A 21,965-nucleotide genomic window follows, 5' to 3' on the forward strand; every position below is an offset into this window, starting at 1 on the left:
AGTGTGGGAAACAGTGTCTGAGTATTCCCCTCCCCCTTCCAAGAATTATTCCAGAAGGTGACTCTGCTCTCCTTGCGTCTTTTGTTTGTATAGCAAAATGCTGACCAGGCAAGTGTAGAGGAATGAGAAGCAGATGACCCCATGTCACTTGGATAATTACGGATCACCTTCTCTAATAGACATGGAGACCTTATTATTACTTCTTTGGTTTTGGCTTGGATTTATATGGGCTCAGTATTCTAAAGTGGATGACCCTCTGCATTTATTATTAAAACATGTACATATTAACAATGGCATGGGGGAATCTGTCCTTTGGGGGTCTATATTAGCACGCCTTGACCTAGTTACTCAACTAAACTGTGACCTGTCCCCCCTTTCCTGCACCACAGTCAGTACTAAGTACTGTCACTATGTACTGTTAACGCAGTCTCCTCTTCTAACCTCTCCATGACCCAGGACTCCATCCTCTCTGGCCTAGACTTGACATGGTTTCCCCAAGGTCTCCCGAGCTCAGGCCTTGACTTCCCGATTCTTTCTCAGTCTGGAGTCCAGGTGATCCCCCTGAATATGCAATAATGCCTCCACATTCTCAACCCTACTGTCCGGACCTCCTCCAGCTCCCTGGCTGGCCCCTTTCTCATCCAGGGCCTGGAACATGCTCACCCCCAACCCCGTTCATCTTTCACACCCCCTGGGAAGCCCTTGGCCCGCTCCTTGGTGCACTGAAATTCTCCTGTTATGGCCCTGGGCACGTGGCACAGAAGCCTCGCGGTCTGCCTGTCCTCTGGGGATGACGACACCTTGTCCGGACCAGGAGAGGGTCCTGCTTTGTTCCCGGCACCCAGGAATCCTAGCATGTAGTTTGCAAACGATAAATACTTGTTTTCAAAAAGGAATACGTACAGAGAAGGCCCTCCTGTATGTGTTTGTAGAAAAAGAGGGTCTACAGAAATACCTGAGACCTCTAGTATCAGGCAGTTTGCAGGACCGGGAATTTGGCGCATTTTAACTCTGGAGAAATGGCACATGTGTTGGCAGATGGACAACAGAAGAGGACTACTTTGGGCTCTCTGTGTCTTACCTGAGATGTTTACTGCGAGGAATCCTCGCATAGGTTCTCTACGTCCTAACAGCGTAATTTCAGTCAGTCCAGAACTGACTCAATACTCAAATGTCAATTTACCAACAGAAACACATCCTGGGCCCAAATTGTACAACGTGGAGGATGAAATTAACCAAACCAGTAAATGTGATATTCGAGTTTTCTGTCTTGCTGCCAGACCGTTCAGAACTTACACCGAGGTAACTTGGCAAATGCTGACATGCATGGTTTTCCTGCGGAAGCAGAAATCCGCAGGGCGCACGGGTCCTGGAAAGCTAAAGCACACGCACCTGCAGATGGGTCCGGACAAAGGACTTCTTCCCGGTGTAGTCGAAGTTGTTCCTCATCAGGAAGTACAGCAGCTGGGAGGCCTCGGTCCTGATGGAGCTCAGCTTGGAGTTGCAGCACTTGAGGATCTCGTAGCACAGGGCCGCACACATGTCCGCTCTCCCCTCGTAGAACGTCGAGGGGAACTAGATAGACACGAGGAAGCAAATGGGCCCAGAGAGGTTAGTTAGCGCCCCCTTCAGCCCTGGGGGAACAGAGAACAGGTGACAATCGAGGACGACCTCCCCTGATGAGACCACGTACCTTATAGATCAGTGACCTTAAGGCAGTGAAGACGTGTTTTAAAGCCGTTTCAGACTGATGTTTTTGAAGAAAACACAGGTAGACGTCAAAAACTTTCTTCATGAGGGGATTATGTCCATGGTCAGCCAGGAGCTGGTTCTTAAAACACAGGAGAAGAGCCTGGTCAGTGAGACATGCCAGACATCGCTAACAGGTTTCATATAACCGCCAGCCTCAATGGTTACATTTTCCAGGTACTAGGACAACTTATAATTTAAACAACCTTGCCAGAAACCTTCTAGGAGAGCACAAAAGTCTCCTGTAGTACAAATAAGCTTATCAATAAATTTATGCTTTTATTACTAAGGGAGGGACTAAAAGTTCGCAGCAAATGGTGATACGGTTTAAAGGACCACAGTATCTCAGTATTGACTGGGCTTCATTTATTGACTTATTTTTATTGTGTCCAGCAACTGATACAGAGGTAAGGTTTGTGACACCTCAGTTCCAGCGGAGGAGAGTCATTACAGGTATCGGCTAATGAACGGGCTGGAAAAATACTGAAGTGAAGTCTATGAAACAGATCCCCTATCAGTGAGGGCTGGGTTTCCTCGCCCACTGCAGGCTCTCAGGCACTCTGTGAAGCCATGCATCACCCACCAGGCAGTCTGGTGAGGGCAAAAACGCACGGGCTTTGGTCAGGCACTGTTTCTCGTGTGTACTTTCCAGGTGGCACTAATGGTAAAGAACCTGCCTGCCAAAGCAGGAGACTTAAGAGATGTGGGTTTGATCCCTGGGTTGGGAAGATACCCTGGAGAAAGGCATGGTAAACCACTCCAGTAGTCTTGTCTGGAGAATCACATGGAGAGAGGACCCTGGCAAGCTATGGTCCATGGGGTCACAAAGAGTTGGACACGACTGAAGTGACTTAGCACACACTCCTGTGTATGGATTTGCAGGTAAACCAAGCCTGGTCCTTCTCATCCCTGAAATAGTGACCCTAAAACTGAGCTACTGTGAAGACTTGAGGTCAAGTATAGGAAGTATCTGGGCTTCCCTGGTGGCTCAGACTGTAAAGAGTCTGCCTGCAATGCAGAAGGCCTGGGTTCGATCCCTGGGTTGGGAAGATCCCCTGGAGGAGGGCATGGCAACCCACTCCACTATTCTAGCCTGGAGAATCAGCATGGACAAAGAAGCTTGGCAGGCTACAGTCCGTGGGGTTGCAAAGAGTCGGGCATTACTGAGCGGCTAAGCACACATAGGGAGTATTTGATCCACCCTTTGATTTGTTTGGTAAGTGGCAAGAGGGCCACCACTAATTTCATCTCTTTGTTTTTCATGATTTCCTCCCACCAGCAGCAAATCCACACTGATTCAACACCGCTAAAACTCCTAAAGATTGTTGAACATGTACAGTGGACAGACGTGTTGCCCAGCTAGAGGCCAGCATGCAGCCACGACACGTGTGTGACACTGGAGACCTGCCTCTTCAAATACAGACAGGCCTGTCAAGACAAAGGTGTGCTTTTGGGAGAATGTGTACATTTTGCAAAAGTAGGCAAAAATGATTGTCATTAAAAAAAAAAAAAGTCCAGAGGCCAGTACCTGAAACCAATCTTACAATTCAGTGAAATGAGCAGAGATGACTTATGTCTGGCCAGTTCTGTTGCAGGGCAAATTACAGCTGAAATAATAGTTTTGAAATTCACCTCATCTTATTGTTGGAGAAAAAGTTTAACTCAAGGAGTAAGTTTTGTTTTTATAGGTCCAGTGACTCACAGGTGTATTCACAGCTGGTGGACACCTGGAATCCTGTAATCTTTGTATCATGTAATACTGAGATACAGCATTGAATTCCATTGTGTGAAAGAGAAACAATTTAATGAGCAGAAAATGTGACTTAATTAACTGAATATGATGTAATTCTCAACCATGAGCAGCTGTTCACCAACTAGAAAAAACAAACAAAAAAAAAGAGGCTGTTTTAAGTGTTTGGGGAACTGCTTACACGGTTTGCTGTTTGTGAGCAGTGCTTTTCCCTGGAGCAGCAGCCCTTCCTAATTACAGCTGGAGGAAGGTTTGCATGAATCTGGATATGAGCTTTTATTTTCTCAGCACTCTTCTGGGAGAGATGGTTCATACAAAAATGGCGAAGACCTCTGGTCTTGTTCTGAACTGGCCTGTCTTCAAGTTCTTACCACTGGAGTTAAACTTCCTTTCTCTCTCCTCCGGTCAAGGTTTTTGCTTCCCATTTTTAGGATTTAGTGTTCCTGGGCTCTGATCGCAAAAGCTGCTTGAAGAACGGAGTAAAAACTCACACCAAGATATACATGACCGCTCACTTAAAGGGGTGAAGGGCCTTCCATCCTGAATACACCCCAGTTTACCAGGTGCCTTCCTACTTTCTTCTGTTTGTGTGTCTCTTTCTTTCTTATTAGAAAGTAAAAGATACTAAACATAAAAATCTTTGAACATTCAGAAAGACCCATAACAAAAATCACCTTCATTTTTCCATTTATAAGTAACCACAAATAACAATGGAGGATCTCATTTCTACCTTTATCTCCCTATAGATGTTACTGAAGATGGGAGAATTTCATTGAGAAAATTAGACGAGATGTTAGAATAGTAAGAAAGGCATGACGCATTTCTAGCAATAAGGTGGAGCAGAGGTTACCAACAGTTCTCAGGAACTGTCTGATGTGGATTCAAGTTCGTTGTCACACAGCCTCCTAAGAGAAATGGGCCTTTCAGAGAATGAACATGCAGTATCAGGAATTTCTAAAGAGCCAGGAACAGGAGAACAATTTAAACCTTGGATACCAAAATGAGATATCTGGAACTGTGGTATTTAAGACAGCTCCATTCTTCCTAGGTATATGGCTTTATTTTCATCTAAACACTGATTATAAACATCTAGTTTAGAGAAGAGCTGTCTCTGTTACAGAGGCTCGCCAGTCACCGAGACAACCTGAACCCCAGGCTCACGGTTGTGTAACACGGACTCCAGTCTCCCTAGCTGACCCCCGCTATCCGTGTGCTCCCCACCCTGGCCATGCACCACGATCCTGCTTAACACGTCCTGGTTCTCACCATGCAAGAAAAGGCACCCATGTAGAATTGCTTAAAATACATTTTTGGATTAAATTTGTAAGTATATTGAAAGTATTATCAACTATTTAAATGTTATCATTGGTTTGCAAGTGAAAGTCACTCAGTCGTGTCTGACTCTGCGACCCCATGGACTGTAACCTGCCAGGTTCCTGTCTGTGGAATTCTCCAGACAAGGATATGGGAATGGGTTGCCATGCCCTTTTCCAGGGGATCTTCCTAGCATTGGTTTGGGACTGTATTAACAGACATTTTAAAACAGCCAGAGAGGTGGCATATTTTTCTGCATACAACTACCCTGGTTTACAAAACACATCTTTTTATGAACGAGATAACCTGTGTGAAAGTGCCCACACAGTGCCAGCATCTAGTCGGTGCTTGCTCATTTCCTTTTTTCTGTCTGGGAGGTAATTCAACTACCTCGACACTCACCCAGCTTAGTTCCTTTCCCCCTCCGCCCCTCTGCCCCATGCACATGACTAACTTAGCAGAGAAGAAGGGCTTGACATGTCACTTGTGTAGTGATCTTGGGCAAATTTCCCAGCCCATTTCAGCCTCAATGTCCTCACCTGTAAAAGGGATAAGAAGCCCTATGGGCTAGGCTGTAGCGAGGACTGATGCTGAAGACAGAAGGCAGTAAACAGCAGGAAGCTAATATAAAATAAACTGGGATTCAGTGCTTAAATCTTTTCAAACATTTCCTCTCATTTAGAATGTGATTTCTTGATTGCCTTCGGCAACTTATGAGATGTGGTCATTTAAGAGGCTCAGTAATGATGGGGCTCCATTTGTCGAAGATGACTATCTGCAAACAATTATGTCAGCTAACTCAATGTAATAATTTAATTTTTCTGATAGGCTCTGAATGATGCTTCAGCTGAGTAAATATCTACATAGGAAGATCCCAGGGCCTACTACGCCACTGGGCCTTGTGGACGTAGGCTGGGTACTACTGCAGACCTACTCTTGCCACGACATCCTTTAAGGCCGTAAGATTCACCATCTTCCCATTTTTTAATGGGTGTGTATATGTGCTGAGCTTTAAACAAAGATTTTTGCACAGAGGCATACAGACCTTGATAGAGGCCGCCTCAGCCCTAAAACTCAACCTTGCCTGTGTGTCTGAGGAATCAGATCCTTTACTTTGAGGACCAGGAAGGCATGAGCACAGCAGAAAGTGCTTACTGCTAAACTAGAGTCAACATTCGAGCTCCTGCTGCATGCCAAACACAGGGTAGATGTTTCTGGATACTTCATATCAATTCACGACACAGTAGGCATAACTGGCATGTTCTAAGGAAGGAAATCAGGGCCCACAGATGTCAAGAAGACCTGCCCAAGGCCTAACATCTGGCTAACGGTACGGCTGGGGCTTGAAGCCCACAGTGTTTCCGTACAACTGCCTGTTCCCACATGTCCTGGAGCCCGGTCTGTATCAGCAGAGTGCTCAGCCCTTCCAGGGGTCATCTTGCTGTAACTTACAACAGCCTGGGGGGCAGATCCTACTTTTTCAGTCTTACAAATGAGATTATCTTAGGTCTGGAGACATGAAGTGATTTATTTCAAAGATGGTCACCCAACAAATGTCACAATCGGTCATCAATCAGAGACCATCAGATGTTATTTCTCTCGAGTCAGAACCTGTTAGTTAATTTAACAGTGGCCAGACACTGGAGACCTGGGAACTTTGACCAAGGCTCTTCTTCCATACGAGGCAGGCGATTTAAAGGAGGCTGAGGATGAACTGCAGGCAGTGCAGTAGTAAGGAAACTGTCACTGACCTCACGATGCTCCCAGACCACACCTCTGCTGCGTGTGCCCTTACCTGCTCATGGGGCCAGACCACACCTACTGTGCAGCCCTGGGGCTTCCTGCTCATTTACACGCTGGGGCCCAGGAGACAGAAAGAAAGCGTCCCAGCTGCTCTTCTGACCTTACAGATACATCTGAGCTTATCAGCTAGCATGGATACATATGCACGGGGCAAATATATTACAAATTTCACTGCCTACTTACATAAGAACTGTTACTTAAAAATCTCCAAAAGAAAACAGAAAGAGGCTCAAAATGTGGTTCCAGTACAGCAGTGGTCCTCAGCCATATCGTTTATGTCTCACTCCCAGGGTTGGATTCAGTCAGGCAGGACCCAAGAATCTGCACCTCTAAACACAGCTTCAGGGCCTGCAGCTGCCGCCAGCTGGGGGCCCACAACCAAGAACCGCTGGGGTCAGGCTCCACATAAGACACGGCTGCCCCCATCCTCATCCTAGGGACTCACCATTTCCTCATCTCTCAGTGGGGTTCCTAGTGATGACACTTCCTGGGGACACGGGTAGTACAAATGCTAAGAACAAAGGTAAATTATAATAAAGCAATGTGTTTGATGGCCGGTAACTATCTTTACTCTGTGTAATAAGGGAATGTGCTTCACGAAAAGACGAGTACAGAATGCCTTTGGGTATGTTTTCCAAATTGCCTTGCAAATAAACATGCTGTTTTCATATTCAGAGCATATTAACACTAACTTGGTCTCCCTGAAAACCTAAGCAGTCACTGAGCAAGAATGGGAAGGGGTAGGTCCCAAAAAACGAGAGTGGCTGAAGAGACCATCTTTACCTGTGCGAATGCGACTCACTACAGCCTAAAGAGAAGACCAAGACCACTTTTTATTCTCTGTACCTGAAATGTTTTCTATCATTTAACTTGGTAACAGATTAAGAAAAATTGAAAAGGTGAATGTGTTTTTACATATTGCTCCTCTATGTATGGGCTTCCCAGGTGGCTAATGCAGGAGAAGTGGGTTTGATCCCTGGGTTGGGGAGATCCTCTGGAGTAGGAAATGGCAACCCATTCCAGTATTCTTGCCTGGAAAATCCCATGAGCAGAGGAGCCTAGCAGGCTACAGTCCATGGGACAGCAAAGAGTCAGACACAACTGAGCACACACCTCTACATATAAACATTTAATTTTAATTGCTACCGCATTTGGATATGTTTAACGACAGTGAAGGCAGAAATGCCTGATTAGGCTCCTGTATTTATCATCCTTGAAGGCAGAGCAAAGCCACGTTCCTGGTAAATGCTTTCATCTGGCGAAGGGTTAACCTCGCCAAAGCCTGTGTCCACCAGCTGCAAGCAGGCAGTACACTCTGGCCAGTTAAGCTGTATTATATTTCAGGGAATTGGGGTCATTAACTGTGGAATGCTTTTGCTAAGGGAATTTAAGGATTAATGGCTTCCTTACAGGGGCAACAACAGTGGCTGCGGTAAAACTGCAACATTAAGAAGTTCTTGCTGGTTCAGCTAAATAAGCAAAAAATGAGTTTCAGAAAGGCTCTGACCACGAACAGCTGTTCAATACAAACCTTAAACGCCAGTGTGAACAGAGAGAGGGTGTCCAGCGCCGTCAGGCACACCTCAGTAGCAATGTTGGCTTCAAGCAGCGATTGGTGGAGAACGTCAGCGTCCGAGTGGCCGTAGCCTGCATGGATCACAACACAAGGTCACTGTCGGCGGCTGCAGAGCACAGGCTGGCGGACGGTACAGTCACAGTCAACTTTTGATTATTTCCAGAAGGCTTCCTTCAGGGCCTTATCTCCCTGTTGGCCTTTTTTTTTTTTTGGTGGGTGGGGAAAAGGGGGTACTAATAATGTTCCCACTCCATTATGACTCTTTTCCACTCTGACGGGGAGCAACAGCAACACACAGGCATTGTGCACTTGCTACGTGCCAGCCACAATTCTGTGAACTTCACATGGATCATCTCATTAATCCCTCAGCAGCCCTGTGAAGTGTGTACACTTATTAAACCCTTTTTGCAGGTAAGGAAATGGAAGCACAGAAGGGCTAAAACTTGTCTTAAGTCACACAGCTGATAAACAGGGGAGCCAGGACTGGTACTTGGGACTGGAGTTCACTTAATTGAGCCACTTGTCTGAGTTGTTAGGATGGGGGTGGGGAGGTGGGGGAATGAAGGAGGCTGAGGTCTCTGAAGCTTCCATACAGACAGAGGCAGCAGCTTAATTAGGGAAGGAAAATGAGCTGAGGGTCAGGTTGCTGGTCAATGAATCCAGCTTGGCCCCTTACTAGCTGTGTGACCTTGGGCAAGTTATGTGACCCCTTTCTACCTCAGTTTCCTCATCTGTAGAATGGGGATAATAACAGTACTTGCCCTCAAAGGGTTGTGGTGGCCATTAAATTAGTGAATGGTTGTTAAGTTCATGGAATAGTGCCTGGCACATAGTGAATGCTACGGATGTCTCAAGTCAATAACAAAGACTTGGTTTTGTCAGCTAGAATCATGAATGATAACCAAGAGTTGACTGTACTGCTAATAGTATTCTACTTGCTTTAATAAAAAGCATGAAAGCCACTAAGACTGAAAGAAATGTTTAAGAAAAGGAAGAGACTTGAAGAATCATCATTTAAATACAAACGGATATCTTCTGTATGTGGCTGTAAAATCCATTTAGTACTGATATAAATATAGTTTGACATGTAACCTGAGACATTAAACTATGAAATGGTAATGGATTAGCAGAAATATATATAGGGATGCAAAGATGCTATGGTATTGATCTAGATTACAAAGAAAGATGGCAATATAATAAAACACCATGTAATGTCTTTCTCCAAGGAGCAAAACCAATCAACATTTACTATGTAGGGAATTTTCTTAATACTCCAGAGAGGAGGACATTTTGTACACAGATCAGGAAAATGAAGTACAGAAAGCCTAGAGAGTTTTCTGGAGGCCAGTAATGGGGGAAAAAAACCCAGAAACTACACTCCAAGTTCCTTATCCAGGTCACTGTATCATAATCTCCATTATAAAGATAAAATAAAGTAACTAGCATGATGTTTTCCTGACTTTAATAAATGTCAGAGAGTCTTGAAAGGCTACAAAAACTTCTAAGTTGCTTTTTAAAGTATGACTTAATAAAAACTATTCCGTGTTTTCATCCAACTTTGTTTTGCTTTGAAAATGGTGCTGTTGTGTATCCTGCCTCATTTTCACACTGCAACAGTCATCGTGTCCTTACTGAAGCTACAGAACACATCTGGCAATAGTACGATGCTACTAGCTCTGTTTCTTTTTATTTCTGCTTTTTGGGGGCCAGAAATCCAGCAGAAAGAAAGACGGACACTTTTTGGAACTAATATTCATTGAACCGCCTTTGTAAGCCAAGGCATTTCCTCATTTGGCAAGGTTTGTTTGGTGAGATACAGAGCCAACAAAAAGAGGAAAACAAACTGGTGATTACTATTACAGTGATCACAAACCAGGGCGAGAGAGGACGAGAAAACCAAATACAACACCTTTTATCAGACCAACCAAAAATTATCACACAGGTGATATTTTGAGGGCTGCCATTTACCCAGATGAAGCTTTAGGATCTGAGTTAACCTGTAACAAGGCAGTTGCTTTGGTGATGAACTGTAATCTCTGCACAGAACTATCCTTTTCTCTTTCTAGATAAACTGTTGGATAAGTGTATCTGAGTTTGATCACTGCAGGTGAGATGGTCTACACACTGAAGAACTCCAACAGAGTTTACTTTAATCTAGCTGAATGTCTAGAACGATTTAGGAATTGCAATTTGTGACTGTTTGATTTTTTTTAAAAAACATACATTATCAATGGGCCATGCTAATTAATGACAAAATTTCTCTAAGCTACAATAATACACCACCCATAAGCCATTACACTAGCTATCTAATCTCTTTCAGAATAAGAGTCAAATTTATATAAAATCTGCCTGCCTGTGTCCGAATCATATCAAAGAAGCAGTTCTATTAGCACAATTGGTTATAATTTGTTGTTGTTGAGTGGCGCAGTCATGTCCGACTCTCTGCAACCCCATGGACTGCAGCATGCCAGGCTTCCTTGTCCTTCACCAAACTTCTCCTGGAGTTTGCTCAAACTCATGTCCATTGAGTCAGTGATGCCTTTTGCTTCTCTTTAAACCATTTCGTCTCAAAAGTCAGTAGGATTCTTGAGCTAGTGTTACTGAATCATTCCTGAAAATAAATAGCAGCACAGGACGCTGAGAGAGTGATACAGATTGACTGGACAATCCGCCAACGGACACCACCATGGGGACAACCTGTCTTAAGACCTGGAACAGAGCAGTGTATGAGGGAAGACTCTAACAGGTGGTCACCGTGTTACTGGATAACACAGGAAAATCAAACTGAGCTGGCAAACCCAAGAAGGGGTCTTAAGAGACAACGGTCATTTCTCAAAGCATCAGTCAGGAACTTTTTAAAGAAGATTCTGACCGAGGCCAGTAAGGAGTGCTGTTAACCCTACTGACTTCCACTAGGGGGCAGTGGTGCCTCAGGGCGCAGGCACTGAGCGTGGTCACCGAGGAAGGTCAGGGTGGGGAGGACTTCTCTGATGTACCATCATCTCTGGCCGGCCCGTCAGGGGTCACTTTAGAGACCTTAGGACCCACTGCTCATATGTACACAGTTTCCAGTCCGTTGTCACTCAGATATGGGATTTATTCTAAAATCCTACTCAAAGGCTAAGGATGAGACCTTTTCCCCTCTAATGTTAGTTGCTGTGTTTAAACTAACTGTATTCCGTTTTATGCAGTTCTGTTTCCTGAAAAGCCCGGTGTAGTAATGCTGACCATACCTATAACTATCCCTGGCCCTCGGCCCCAGTGCACATCAGAGGTGATGTGGTGGGAAGGGCGGAAGCTGATCTTCAGCCACTTGCCTTTTCCAAAAGTCACAGGACATCTGGGCACATCTAATTCTTTGCAAGGGCTTCCCAGCTGGCTCAGCGGTAAAGAATCTGCCTGCCAATGCAGGAGACGTGGGTTCGGTCCCAGGGTCGGGGAGAATCCCTGGAGGAGGAAATGGCGTTCCACTCCAGTATTCTTGCCTGGAGAACGCCATGGACAGAGGAGCCTGGCGGGCTACAGTCCATGGGGTCATAAAAGAGTCAGGCACAACTTAGCGACTAAACAACAATTCTCTGCAACTTAGTCTAGTGATCTTAAACCATCTCTTATACTGAATTATATGAAATACAGGTTTTCTTTAAGGGTTTTTACCTCTTGACTGGCTTTTCTCCCATTAATCAGTGGGAAATATAGATTATCATTCAAGTGAATTTAACATATTCCTAGAATAATATATAACATTAAATACAGAGTGTTATTTCATTTTGTGAATGTATCACTTATTTGCAAATGTGCTTCACTCAGCTTTCCCCTCATCACTTGGTTTATATAAAATATTCTCTGGGCACCTATCACTCTCAATTTGTCCTCTGGCATAAGTCTTTTCTACCAATACACAATGAATACATGTTACAGTAAACAGGTCAATACCTTAATGATGTAAACATTTTCTTTTTATAAACCTGGGCAATGAGCCATGCAACAAACTCCAATGCTTTGAGTGTTTTTAAAATAGCTAAGCCCATTGGTCACAGTGAAATTGTTACTTTCATTAATTGCTGTAAAAATCCAACAGTAAGTGCCTGTTAGGGTTAAACCTGCCGTAAGTATGGGGTCTCTTCCCTTGTCTTACTGTTAACTGGTGATGGGGACCGGGCAGCCTGGACTGCATTGGCTTAAGTTCTTTGCGGTCCTCTGCTGCCCCCTGCTGGTCATGCTGAGATCTAACAAAGCCTTTCCTACTTGAGCTAGAGAAAAGAGGAAATGAAAAAATGCTGGGTGTCTAAGGGATTCTCAGAGTCGGACAGGACTGAGAACTGAACTGAACTGAACTGAACTGATCCGAAGGGATTCTTTCTATTTTCATTCTTTTCTAAAATAAATCCATTTTCGATTCTGGCATTCCAGCCAAGTCTTTCACATACTGGATATCTGTCATATTGGTTGGCCCAACAGAAGGTACTGTATTCACTGTTAAATAGGAATTTTCTTAAAGACACATATATGGCTACAAATTTCCCATAAAATGCCTAGGTTCCAGATGTAAAAAATCATCTATGTATATATACATATACATGCTCACACACATACACATGTATACATACAGTATACATTTCCTTCTCTCTGGCTTTTGGCTGAGTTGATGACATGGAGCTCGAAGAGCTAATGGAGGTAGGGGCCAAAGCCCCCCAAATACAAAATCAGAATTGGAGACATAAGGGAAGACTGAGTTGCAGGGGAAGATGCGTGGACTACGAGACATTGGAAGCTATCTGGGGTGAGCAGGCACACTTTAGAAGGCTAAAATAATCAGCTATGCATTGTTGATTGGAAAGGCCAAAGGAGAAGCTTTGACTGAGGATGGTGTTGCTGAAAACTGACTAAAGAAAAACATTCAGGATGAAAAGAGGAGAGGAGCGGGTAGGATGGGGTTCTCTGTGGGCAGCAGGAAGAGAGGGTGGAAATCAACAACGTTAACAATATGGTCTTTGGCAGCAGAACACAGCCAGCTGTCTCTCTCCAATTCAAGCCACCACCGCAAAGCCCACTTGCAGCGGGAGGAACCGCTGCCCATCTCAGTGGATTAAGGTTATTTATTCATGGGCTGACCATTCTGTTTATTTTTGTCTGTTTTCTGTTTCCTAAACAATTACCTTGGCAGGTGGGGCCTTGGTCTGCTTATGATTTTTTTTTTTTTTTTAATGCTTTAAAGTGTAAGCATTTATCCTTGTGTTAAACTGATATCTTTGTGTTAAAATTTTTCTGGGCAAAAGGTCATGTAGCAGGTCCTTCAGAAGAATGAAAATTTGATTTGTGTGCTAAATAGGAAATGAAAACTAAAAATAGTGAAACTCCTTTTTCTGTTTGTTTGAACCCCATGTCTGCAGAGCTGAAAAAGCCCTAACAGAGGTGGATAAATCAAATTCTTACATGTGTTGCACAAGGTACAGCTAAGTATAGAACTGAGAACTAGCATTTGAAGGCTACCGGCTCAGTGTGTGGCAGACTGACATAATATTGATTTAAATTAAGCCTAGAAGTTTATAGAGAGACTGTACCCACTGCATTTAACTTTGCTGGGGGTGGAAGAGGGGGTGGAAGCTGCTGTATTTTGATTTCTCAGCCTGAACTATTCTCAATTTAAGGTGTTGGGAATATACTGTCTTGACTCTCAGCCTGTACAAAGAAAGAGGTATGGACCTCACAGTTCATGGGATGAATTTCTATGATTAGAAACAAAGAGAAGATATTAATGACTATGTATTAAAGATGTTGCTTGGAATGAGTATAAACAGTTGTCTACATGGCACAATAACTAGCTAACTCATGCATGGAGCGAGGATGGGACGATTCAGAGACCACACCAGACAGAAATGATCACGTTAAAGTGCTGCAAGGTTGACATAGGTTTCCTGCTTGAAGAAACCCTTAAGAAGATTAAATTTACACTTAGGTTTCTGGAAACAGCACAGGCGCCCTCTGGCAATTGATAAGAGTGAATTAAAGATAATGCTCCTATGTTGTGGCAAAGTCTCTACTGTGAAGTTAGGAAGCCCCAAAGTTAGGAAGGCAAGATGAATGCGAGGTCTCGGTTTGCAAGTGAAGCAGCCTCGTAAGCAGACTTCGACCTGATTAAATCTTACCATTGTCTACAGAAATCCCAAGCACACTTGATATCTTTCTCACACTGAAAACACAGAAAAAGTCACTTTGTTATTGGCTTTTCCATACCCTCACACATTGATTCACGGACTTTACGGCTTCGCAGCAGTTTAAAGATTAACATATGTTCAGGACTGGAATGTCAGAATGGGGACGCTGGGTCAACTACACGCATGGCCTCAGGAGGGCGAAAGGAACCTGCCCCAGAGGTTTCTCAGGAGTCACGGAGGGGTGGGGGGCAGTAAATGACAATAAGGTGGCTCCTGGCAATGGATTAAAATACTGAACTAGAAATATCAGAGGATGTCCCGCTATCGTCATCAATTAGGCCGGTTTTGTTTTAAAGCACCAAGCAGAGCCCGTGGGGTAGAGAGGCTGAGTGTTCGGGCCAGTTGACCACGTCCCACATTGTGTCATTCTCCTCTGAGGAAGGGGACTGTGCGGCGAGCTCCTGGTCCTACTGCTCTGAGCTGGAAGAGAAGGCGAGTCGGTGACGAGGTGTGCGGCGCGGTGGCCGGTGGGGGGGCGGTCCCCTCAGGGCTGTCACGTGGGATGGCTGGCTGTTACGATGGTGTGTCATGGGACTTACTGTGGTTAAAAGTGAGAGAGTTATCCAGGCTGCCCAGCGGCTGCAATCTCGCATGCATCATCCCTGTTCTGTTACGGGAAACAGGCAATGTCTGAGACTTTCGATCATGAACTATGGGTCCCAGCCCCTCCTGGTTCCTGCAACATGAGTGAAATGGGATAGGAGCCAAAGTTAGACTTGTTACACTGCGGCGAGATGGGGAGGGGCATTAGTGAGGCTGGGACACAGCACAGAGGAGACGGGCCACGCACAGACCAAGCGCAGCGGAGCCCGCCTGGGGCCCGGGAGCCAGAGACACACAGGCGGCGGGGGCAGCGCTCACAGAGTTCACAGCAAAGCACCTGAAGACGAAGGAGCGAGAACCAGGCCAAAGCAGAGGCCTTTCCAGTGTCGGAAAGCCCTTCAGAGATGCTCCTTTTTAAACAGGTGAGCATCAGTCCAGTGTGGTGCCGAAGACCAGCATCTGGACAACGGCCAAAATAGCACATGCCTTTTCAGATCATACATGTTACTGAAGAGCGGAAACAATTTTATTTTTTTAGTCAAAACAAAGGCATTGGAAGAAAACAGAGGACAGACATGCAGCGGGACGGACTCTGTGAGGTGGTGTAACACCTCTGATTCTTACCCAGGCAGGGAGGAGAAGAGCCACACCCTTTGTTAGACTTGTCAGCAGCCAAGTGAAGAAAACAGAAAAGTGATCTGGGTTAGCGGTCAAAAGGCTGACTCCCTACTGTGCACCATCACCAGAGCAGATGAGACCTGAGCCCAGCGCCGGAGTGACGCCTGTCCCCCGTCCCGCGGCCAACTGGCTCCCTCACTGTGTTACTGTGGAGTGGAGCAGGGCATGCATGGAGTCTCACGGGGCAGCATGCTGCTGGGTGACTTCAAAGGGACACAATGAGAAGGTGCAGTGTTCCCAGGACGGGAGCCCCACAGAGGCCAAACATGGACGACTCGGGATCCTGTCCGCATGCAGCAGAGACCACGGCCCGGTCTCCTATAAACCAGCACGCGGCTCTGCACCTGACGAAGCAACACCGGCCTCCTCCCCCGCCTCCCTATGCTCATTTACTTCTAAGACAGTCCCAGGAAGCATTCTTTTACATGCAAATATATACAGGGTGCTTAGGAAGTCAGAAAGTTTTTTCTTATTTTTTTTTTAAAAAAAAGGTTAAATTTATAGCCATTGAAAAAAAATCAGTTAATTGTTTCACAAAACCCAATTCCACAACAGTTTGTTGGGGCCGAAATCTTTGGCTTCTCACGTTCACCACGTTTAGCTCTGAGGCATTTTATTCTATTTGCACAACATATTCCAAATGCCATCTTGTGACGTGGGTGACAGTTACTAAAAGAGGGTGAGAAGCTCCCCCAGCACAGTGCCTTTCTGCTACAAATATACTGTTTAACCATCTTCATGGGACAAAGTCAAAAGGAATGAAATTATCATAAAAGAGGTTATTGCATAAGGACACACTGTATATACTTGCATTTAGGACTCAAAAAACTCAAATGCAAAAATTACTGTTACGATTAAAAAAAAAAGAGTTGAGATTAGTGGACATTAAGTGCCACCATGTTTCATTTAAAAATAGTATTAATGGGAGGAAAGCATAATAAAGTCTCTCTCAATCTGTTTTTTAAAAGAAAACATACTTTTACTTAACATTAACACAATTTTGAAAATTTCTCAGCTATCTCAAGAAAAGAACAATGTTACCATAAAAGCAAAATCCTGACATTCAGAAAGTCTATTAAAAATCTCTTTCCTATTTCATTGCTGTAAAACAGAATGACAGATAAGCAAAAAACCTCAATGACAACTAAACTTTTAAAGTTTTTCTTAAAACATAAATGTTTATTTATCATTAAATTTTAAAAACAGTAACAATAGAGAAATAAGACACTTGGACCAAGACTCCACAAATACATTATCACAGGATACACAACACGGAAGAGAACAAACACAGGCACGCTGGATGGCGACAGGGCAGGAGTAGGGAAGAGGCGCCCTCTGAGGAAATACTGATACTGCCAGAGCAGGGGCTGCTCAGCTGCCTGCCAGCAAGGAGTGTCCAGCTCCCCTCCAACTCAGTGCGGAACCAAGGGGCTGGGCATAGGGCAGTGAGGGTCTATGATGCTCAACAGAGCGCTCTGGTCAGGCGACGACAGGGCACACACGGCTTACTCAGGAAGAGCGGAGAAAGGCTCAGCTGGAGAGATGGTATTGGTGGCAGTCCGAACAGATCGGAGATGGGCTCAAACCTTATTTCATTATGAAGCAAAGGGGCTGGATTGAGAAGCTAATGTCTTGGGAGCTGGGAGGTAGAATGGTAAGAAAAAAACAAAAAGAAAGGACCTTTTGAGAGTGAGATGGGAAGAGAGATCATCGAGGAAGGAAAGAGAGGGAGTGAGAAGACACAGCCAGAGGAAGAGAAAGAGGAGAGAGAACAGAGCGCAAGGGAGGGTTTGGAAGGAGCTGCGGCACCAGGCCGCGGAGGAAAATCTTTCCAAGAGCTTCGCCTGAGACAAAATGAACCAGAAGGAATGCAGCAACGCCGGCGGGCGAGGCCGCCAGGTTTCATGGCAGCGATCCAAAGACCCGCCAACTGTCTTCATTGCTGTTTGTGAGAATTCCAACTGCCCATCACCACAGAGGACAATTCCCACACTTTCGGGTCCAAATAATACACAGAATGATACAGCACACCACACTAACCCCCCACAGTACCTGGCGATATAGCGCTTCCCCATGTACTGGAACTGGTGCAGGCAGACTCTGTGGGCAGGATGAGAGCTCATTAGGGGAGGCGACAAACTACTGGGGGCAAAATCACTGCTGACACGTCACTTTATTTAAATGCACTTACAGTAACACGTTCATTCAATAAGCTCTTATCTATATTACTGGCCCCTTACTTCTGGTTTCCAGAAATTCTCTGCAAGGTGCCTTTAAACCCACAGAAAGTGATCAAACTCAAAGCAGGCCCTATGTTGTGCTGCTATCAGAACCATGGAGGATGGTTTGAGCAACTCAGAAGAAAGGCCCAGGAGAGACAGGATTGACTCTGACTTAGAGCTTGGACACTTACTCTACGTTTGTCTTGGAAGTCACAGTGAAAACCCCATGCACTGCTCTGAGTTGCTTATTCATCCTCGTTCAACCTAAGGAGCTTTCTTTTTTCTTTTTTTAACATCATATTTTTTCCTTTTAGCAAGACAACATCTCTTCATTTTATTTATTTATTTTGGCCACACCACGTGGTATATGGGATCTTAGTTCCCCAACCAGGGATCAAACTAGTGCCCCCTGCATTGGGAGTATAGTCTTAACCACGGGACCACCAGGAAAGCCCCTGGAACTTTCTTTTTTAATTCAAGTAAATGGACTGGTCCCTTACAGACATCAAGTATGTTTTTTGTTGTTGTTGTTTATTTTACTATATCCATAACATTGCTTTAACAAAATCATGTATTTAATTAGAGGCAGTTAAAATAATGTCTAGGAAGTTCTTCTGGTGGTGAAGCTTATCTCACATGTGACAACTATTATCTTTGTTAAGTATCAACAAGATATAATATCTCTAATATTATCTATATTAGAGAGGAAATGGCCATGAATTCATGAATCAAGGCCATTAACTCCAAAATGCACAAAGCTCTGACCATCACGGATTTCCACCCAAATTCATGCAAACACATGGGGTAGCAGATCATGACCCCAACTGGCAGACATAAAGCTACTTGTGAAAGTCACTCAGTCGTGTCTGACTCTGTGGCCCCATGGACTATGTGGTCCATGGAATTCTCCAGGCCAGAATACTGGAATGGGTAGCCTTTCCCTTGACCAGGAGATCTGCCCAATCCAGGGATCGACCTGCATTGCAGGTGGAATCTTTACCAGCTGAACCACAAGGGAAGCCCATGATTTAACCAATTACTGTGAACAATCATGGTATTGAAGAAATAAGTTCTTAATGCAAAAACAATAATGTGCTTGATTGTGGGGGTGCTCCCTGAGACCCTACTGGGTGTTACGGAATATACTCTCTATGAAAATTTTTCAAAAATCCAAAAAATTCTGTATTTGAAAAACCATCTGGCCCCACTGGTTTTGGATAAGGGATTGTGGATTTGTGTTTCTAAAAATAAAAAGCTTAAAGGAAAAAATAGAAACTTTAAGAGATCAAATAATATAGACTGTATTTAAGATATCACTTTTACTTACTATATATTTTTAAATTATAGCAATTTTTCTGTCTTAGTTACTGCATCTGCTTAAGTTAGAGTCAACTCAGAAATGCAGCATCCACCCAATTCAGCTAACAAATGTTGTTATTTTATTAAAATGGCTTATCCACACAAGTAGCAACCTCCCATCTATAATCATCACATATGTAATAATTTAGGGCTGTCACTGTCCTCTGGGCCATGAGTTCCTGAGACTGGGTGTTGGGGTCAGCTCCAGGAAAAAGAGCTTAACTAAAGATAAGTGTGGATATGACCATACATTGCATTCCTGGTTCAACAACATAGTATTTTTCACACCTCTTAATTAGCCAGGAAAAATCAACAGTCAATGAGCAAAGACAAAACTACTCACTCTGATATTGTAAAAAAATCCATAAGTTCAGCTGTTGAGGCCTTGTTCCAATATGTAAACAAAGCATCTGGAAAGTAAACATGTATTTGGTTAGAATCAGGATGCTTATTTTCTACATATGTAACATGGGAAGAGACCTGAGTGTAGGCCTCCAAACCCTCCCAGCCCCCTTTCATAACTGATTGAAGGATGAACTACGGTGACCACTCTATACCAGATAACACGTACAACAGCTTAGTCAGTGTAAAGAAGCTACATTTAAACACTTGAACTTGAATTTCATCATGCATCATCTAACCTGACATGGTACATATTTTAATTTATACATGATGTGCTCTTAAATGGGTTAGAAAATTCAAAGAATACATTGTGGGCATACAATCTAAAGGGAGGTTCACTCTTTACCAACTACAGAATCCCTCCCTAGTAGAGAATCTCCTGAAAGTTTGTACATAAGTAACCCCTTCCCAACACACACACTGAAATGGAAACATGCATCCTATGTGCCCTGTTTCACTGAGTTTTAATTCAACAACAGAGCTTCGATGCACTATAACAAAGTTACCAGGTCCCCGACTGACAGACATTTACTTGTTCTTCCCCTCAATTTTTTGCTGTTATAAACCACGCTTCAGTGAACATGGGTCATTGCACACTTGTCCAACCACATCTATAGGACAAATTCTTAGAAGTGAACTAACCATGTTAATGGTTTGTACGTTTAAAATTAGACAGATACTGTCAAACTGCTTTCTGAATAAGCAGTGTATGAGAGCTCCTGTTTCCCAGCCCGATGGTACAATGTATCTGTGCTTAAGAACCTCGCCTGCTCTTTATCAGGAGCAACTGGGCACATTTTCAGTTAAGGCAAACCCTACAAATTCACTTACAGAAAGCAATCATTATCTGTGTCTGACCCTTACCTATACACACAGTGTTATCATTTGGGAGTTAACCATTTTTACATTGTTACACTTTACATAGAAGTTGAGACATGTGTTATAAAATTTCTCTTAAGGAAAAAGCCATTGAGTCTTTGGGGCCTGAGATGAGGGAGTGGGTGGCTGCAGAGAGGCTGAAGGCCCACAAAGATACACGGCCGTAGACTTCTATTCTATGTGGTCAAGAGCAGTGATGACAGGTGGGAGAAGCGGGGGGATGCATAGCAAGCAGCTGTTATGCACCAAGCACTGCACTGGGTCTCAAGACTTCACATGTGTCCCGTCATTGAATCTTCACTGTGGTCGAGGCAGAGTTCCCATTTATAGATGGACTAACTGAAGAAGAAGTAAAGAGCCTCTTGATGAAAGTGAAAGAGGAGAGTGAAAAAGTTGAGTTAAAACTCAACATTCAGAAAACTAAGATCATGGCATCCGGTCCCATCACTTCATGGTAGATAGATGGGGAAATAGTGACAGACTTTATTTTTGTCGGCTCCCCAAATCACTGCAAATGGTGACTGCAGCCATGAAACAAAAAGACACTTACTTCTTAGAAGAAAAGTTATGACCAACCGAGACAGCATATTAAAAAGCAGAGACATTACTTTGGCAACAAAGGTCAGTCTAGTCAAAGCTATACTTTTTCCAGTAGTCATGTATGGATGTGAGAGTTGGACTATAAAGAAAGCTGAGCGCCGAAGAATTGATGCTTTTGAACTGTGGTGTTGGAGAAGACTCTTTAGAGTCCCTTGGAGTACAAGGAGATCCAACCACTCAATCCTAAAAGAATTCAACCCTGAATATTCATTGGAAGGACTGATGCTGAAACGAAGCTCCAATACTTTGGCCATCTGATGAGAAGAACTGACTCACTGGAAAAGACCCTGATGCTGGGAAAGATTGAAGGTGGGAGGAGAAGGGGACGACAGAAGATGAGATGGTTGGATGGCATCACCAACTCAATGGACATGAGTTTGAGTAAACTCCGTGAGCTGGTGATGGACAGGGAGGCCTGGCATGCTGCAGTCCATGGGGTCGCAAAGAGCTGGACACGACCGAGTGACTGAACTAAACTGAACAGAGGCTCAGAGATGCTAAGCAATTCTCCCATTGACCAGCAGGGAGAATGCTGGTGGAATGGAGATTTAAACCAAGTGCACCTGATTTTGAAAGCCACGTTTGGCCTCCGAGACCAGAGGGTGGGTTGCAGAGCTTCCATTTCCTAGGGGCAAGGTTTGAGTTTAGAATCCAGATAGACAGACTCTGGTTACCGAGGCTGGTCATCTGGGTGTGGTGGGAACCTAGGGAGTTCCTGGGATGCTGAGAGCCTCTCTGGGTCAACCTGCAGACCTCTGAGACCCCTTCCCCAGGCATATAAGAAACAGAACCAGCTGGCAAGCCGGGCAGCACCATGGCGGCCTTTCCTTACTCTGGCTGTTGGGTGCATGGGGGGTGCGGGGAGCCAGAGC

General features: G+C 44.4%; 1 protein-coding gene across 6 annotated transcripts in view; it reads right to left on the reverse strand.

Annotated features, from left to right (window-relative positions):
* Positions 1-21,965, reverse strand: part of DOCK9 (dedicator of cytokinesis 9) — a 289,727-nt gene that overhangs the window by 38,376 nt on the left and 229,386 nt on the right. For 3 of the 6 annotated variants that reach the window (XM_052650200.1, XM_052650202.1, XM_052650197.1), the window contains 6 exons: positions 19,556-19,622; positions 17,684-17,731; positions 14,342-14,385; positions 8,148-8,263; positions 1,694-1,831; positions 1,393-1,575 (listed from right to left, as the gene is read on the reverse strand). In XM_052650200.1, the coding sequence (XP_052506160.1) occupies positions 1,393-1,575; positions 1,694-1,831; positions 8,148-8,263; positions 14,342-14,385; positions 17,684-17,731; positions 19,556-19,622 (596 nt within the window). Of the gene's footprint in view, positions 1-1,392; positions 1,576-1,693; positions 1,832-8,147; positions 8,264-14,341; positions 14,386-14,949; positions 15,018-17,683; positions 17,732-19,555; positions 19,623-21,965 lie in introns of all 6 variants that reach the window. The other 3 variants (XM_052650198.1, XM_052650199.1, XM_052650196.1) reach the window with 1 other exon arrangement.

This window comes from Budorcas taxicolor, chromosome 12 (assembly GCF_023091745.1).
Source record: "Budorcas taxicolor isolate Tak-1 chromosome 12, Takin1.1, whole genome shotgun sequence".
Classification (NCBI taxonomy): Eukaryota; Metazoa; Chordata; class Mammalia; order Artiodactyla; family Bovidae; genus Budorcas; species Budorcas taxicolor.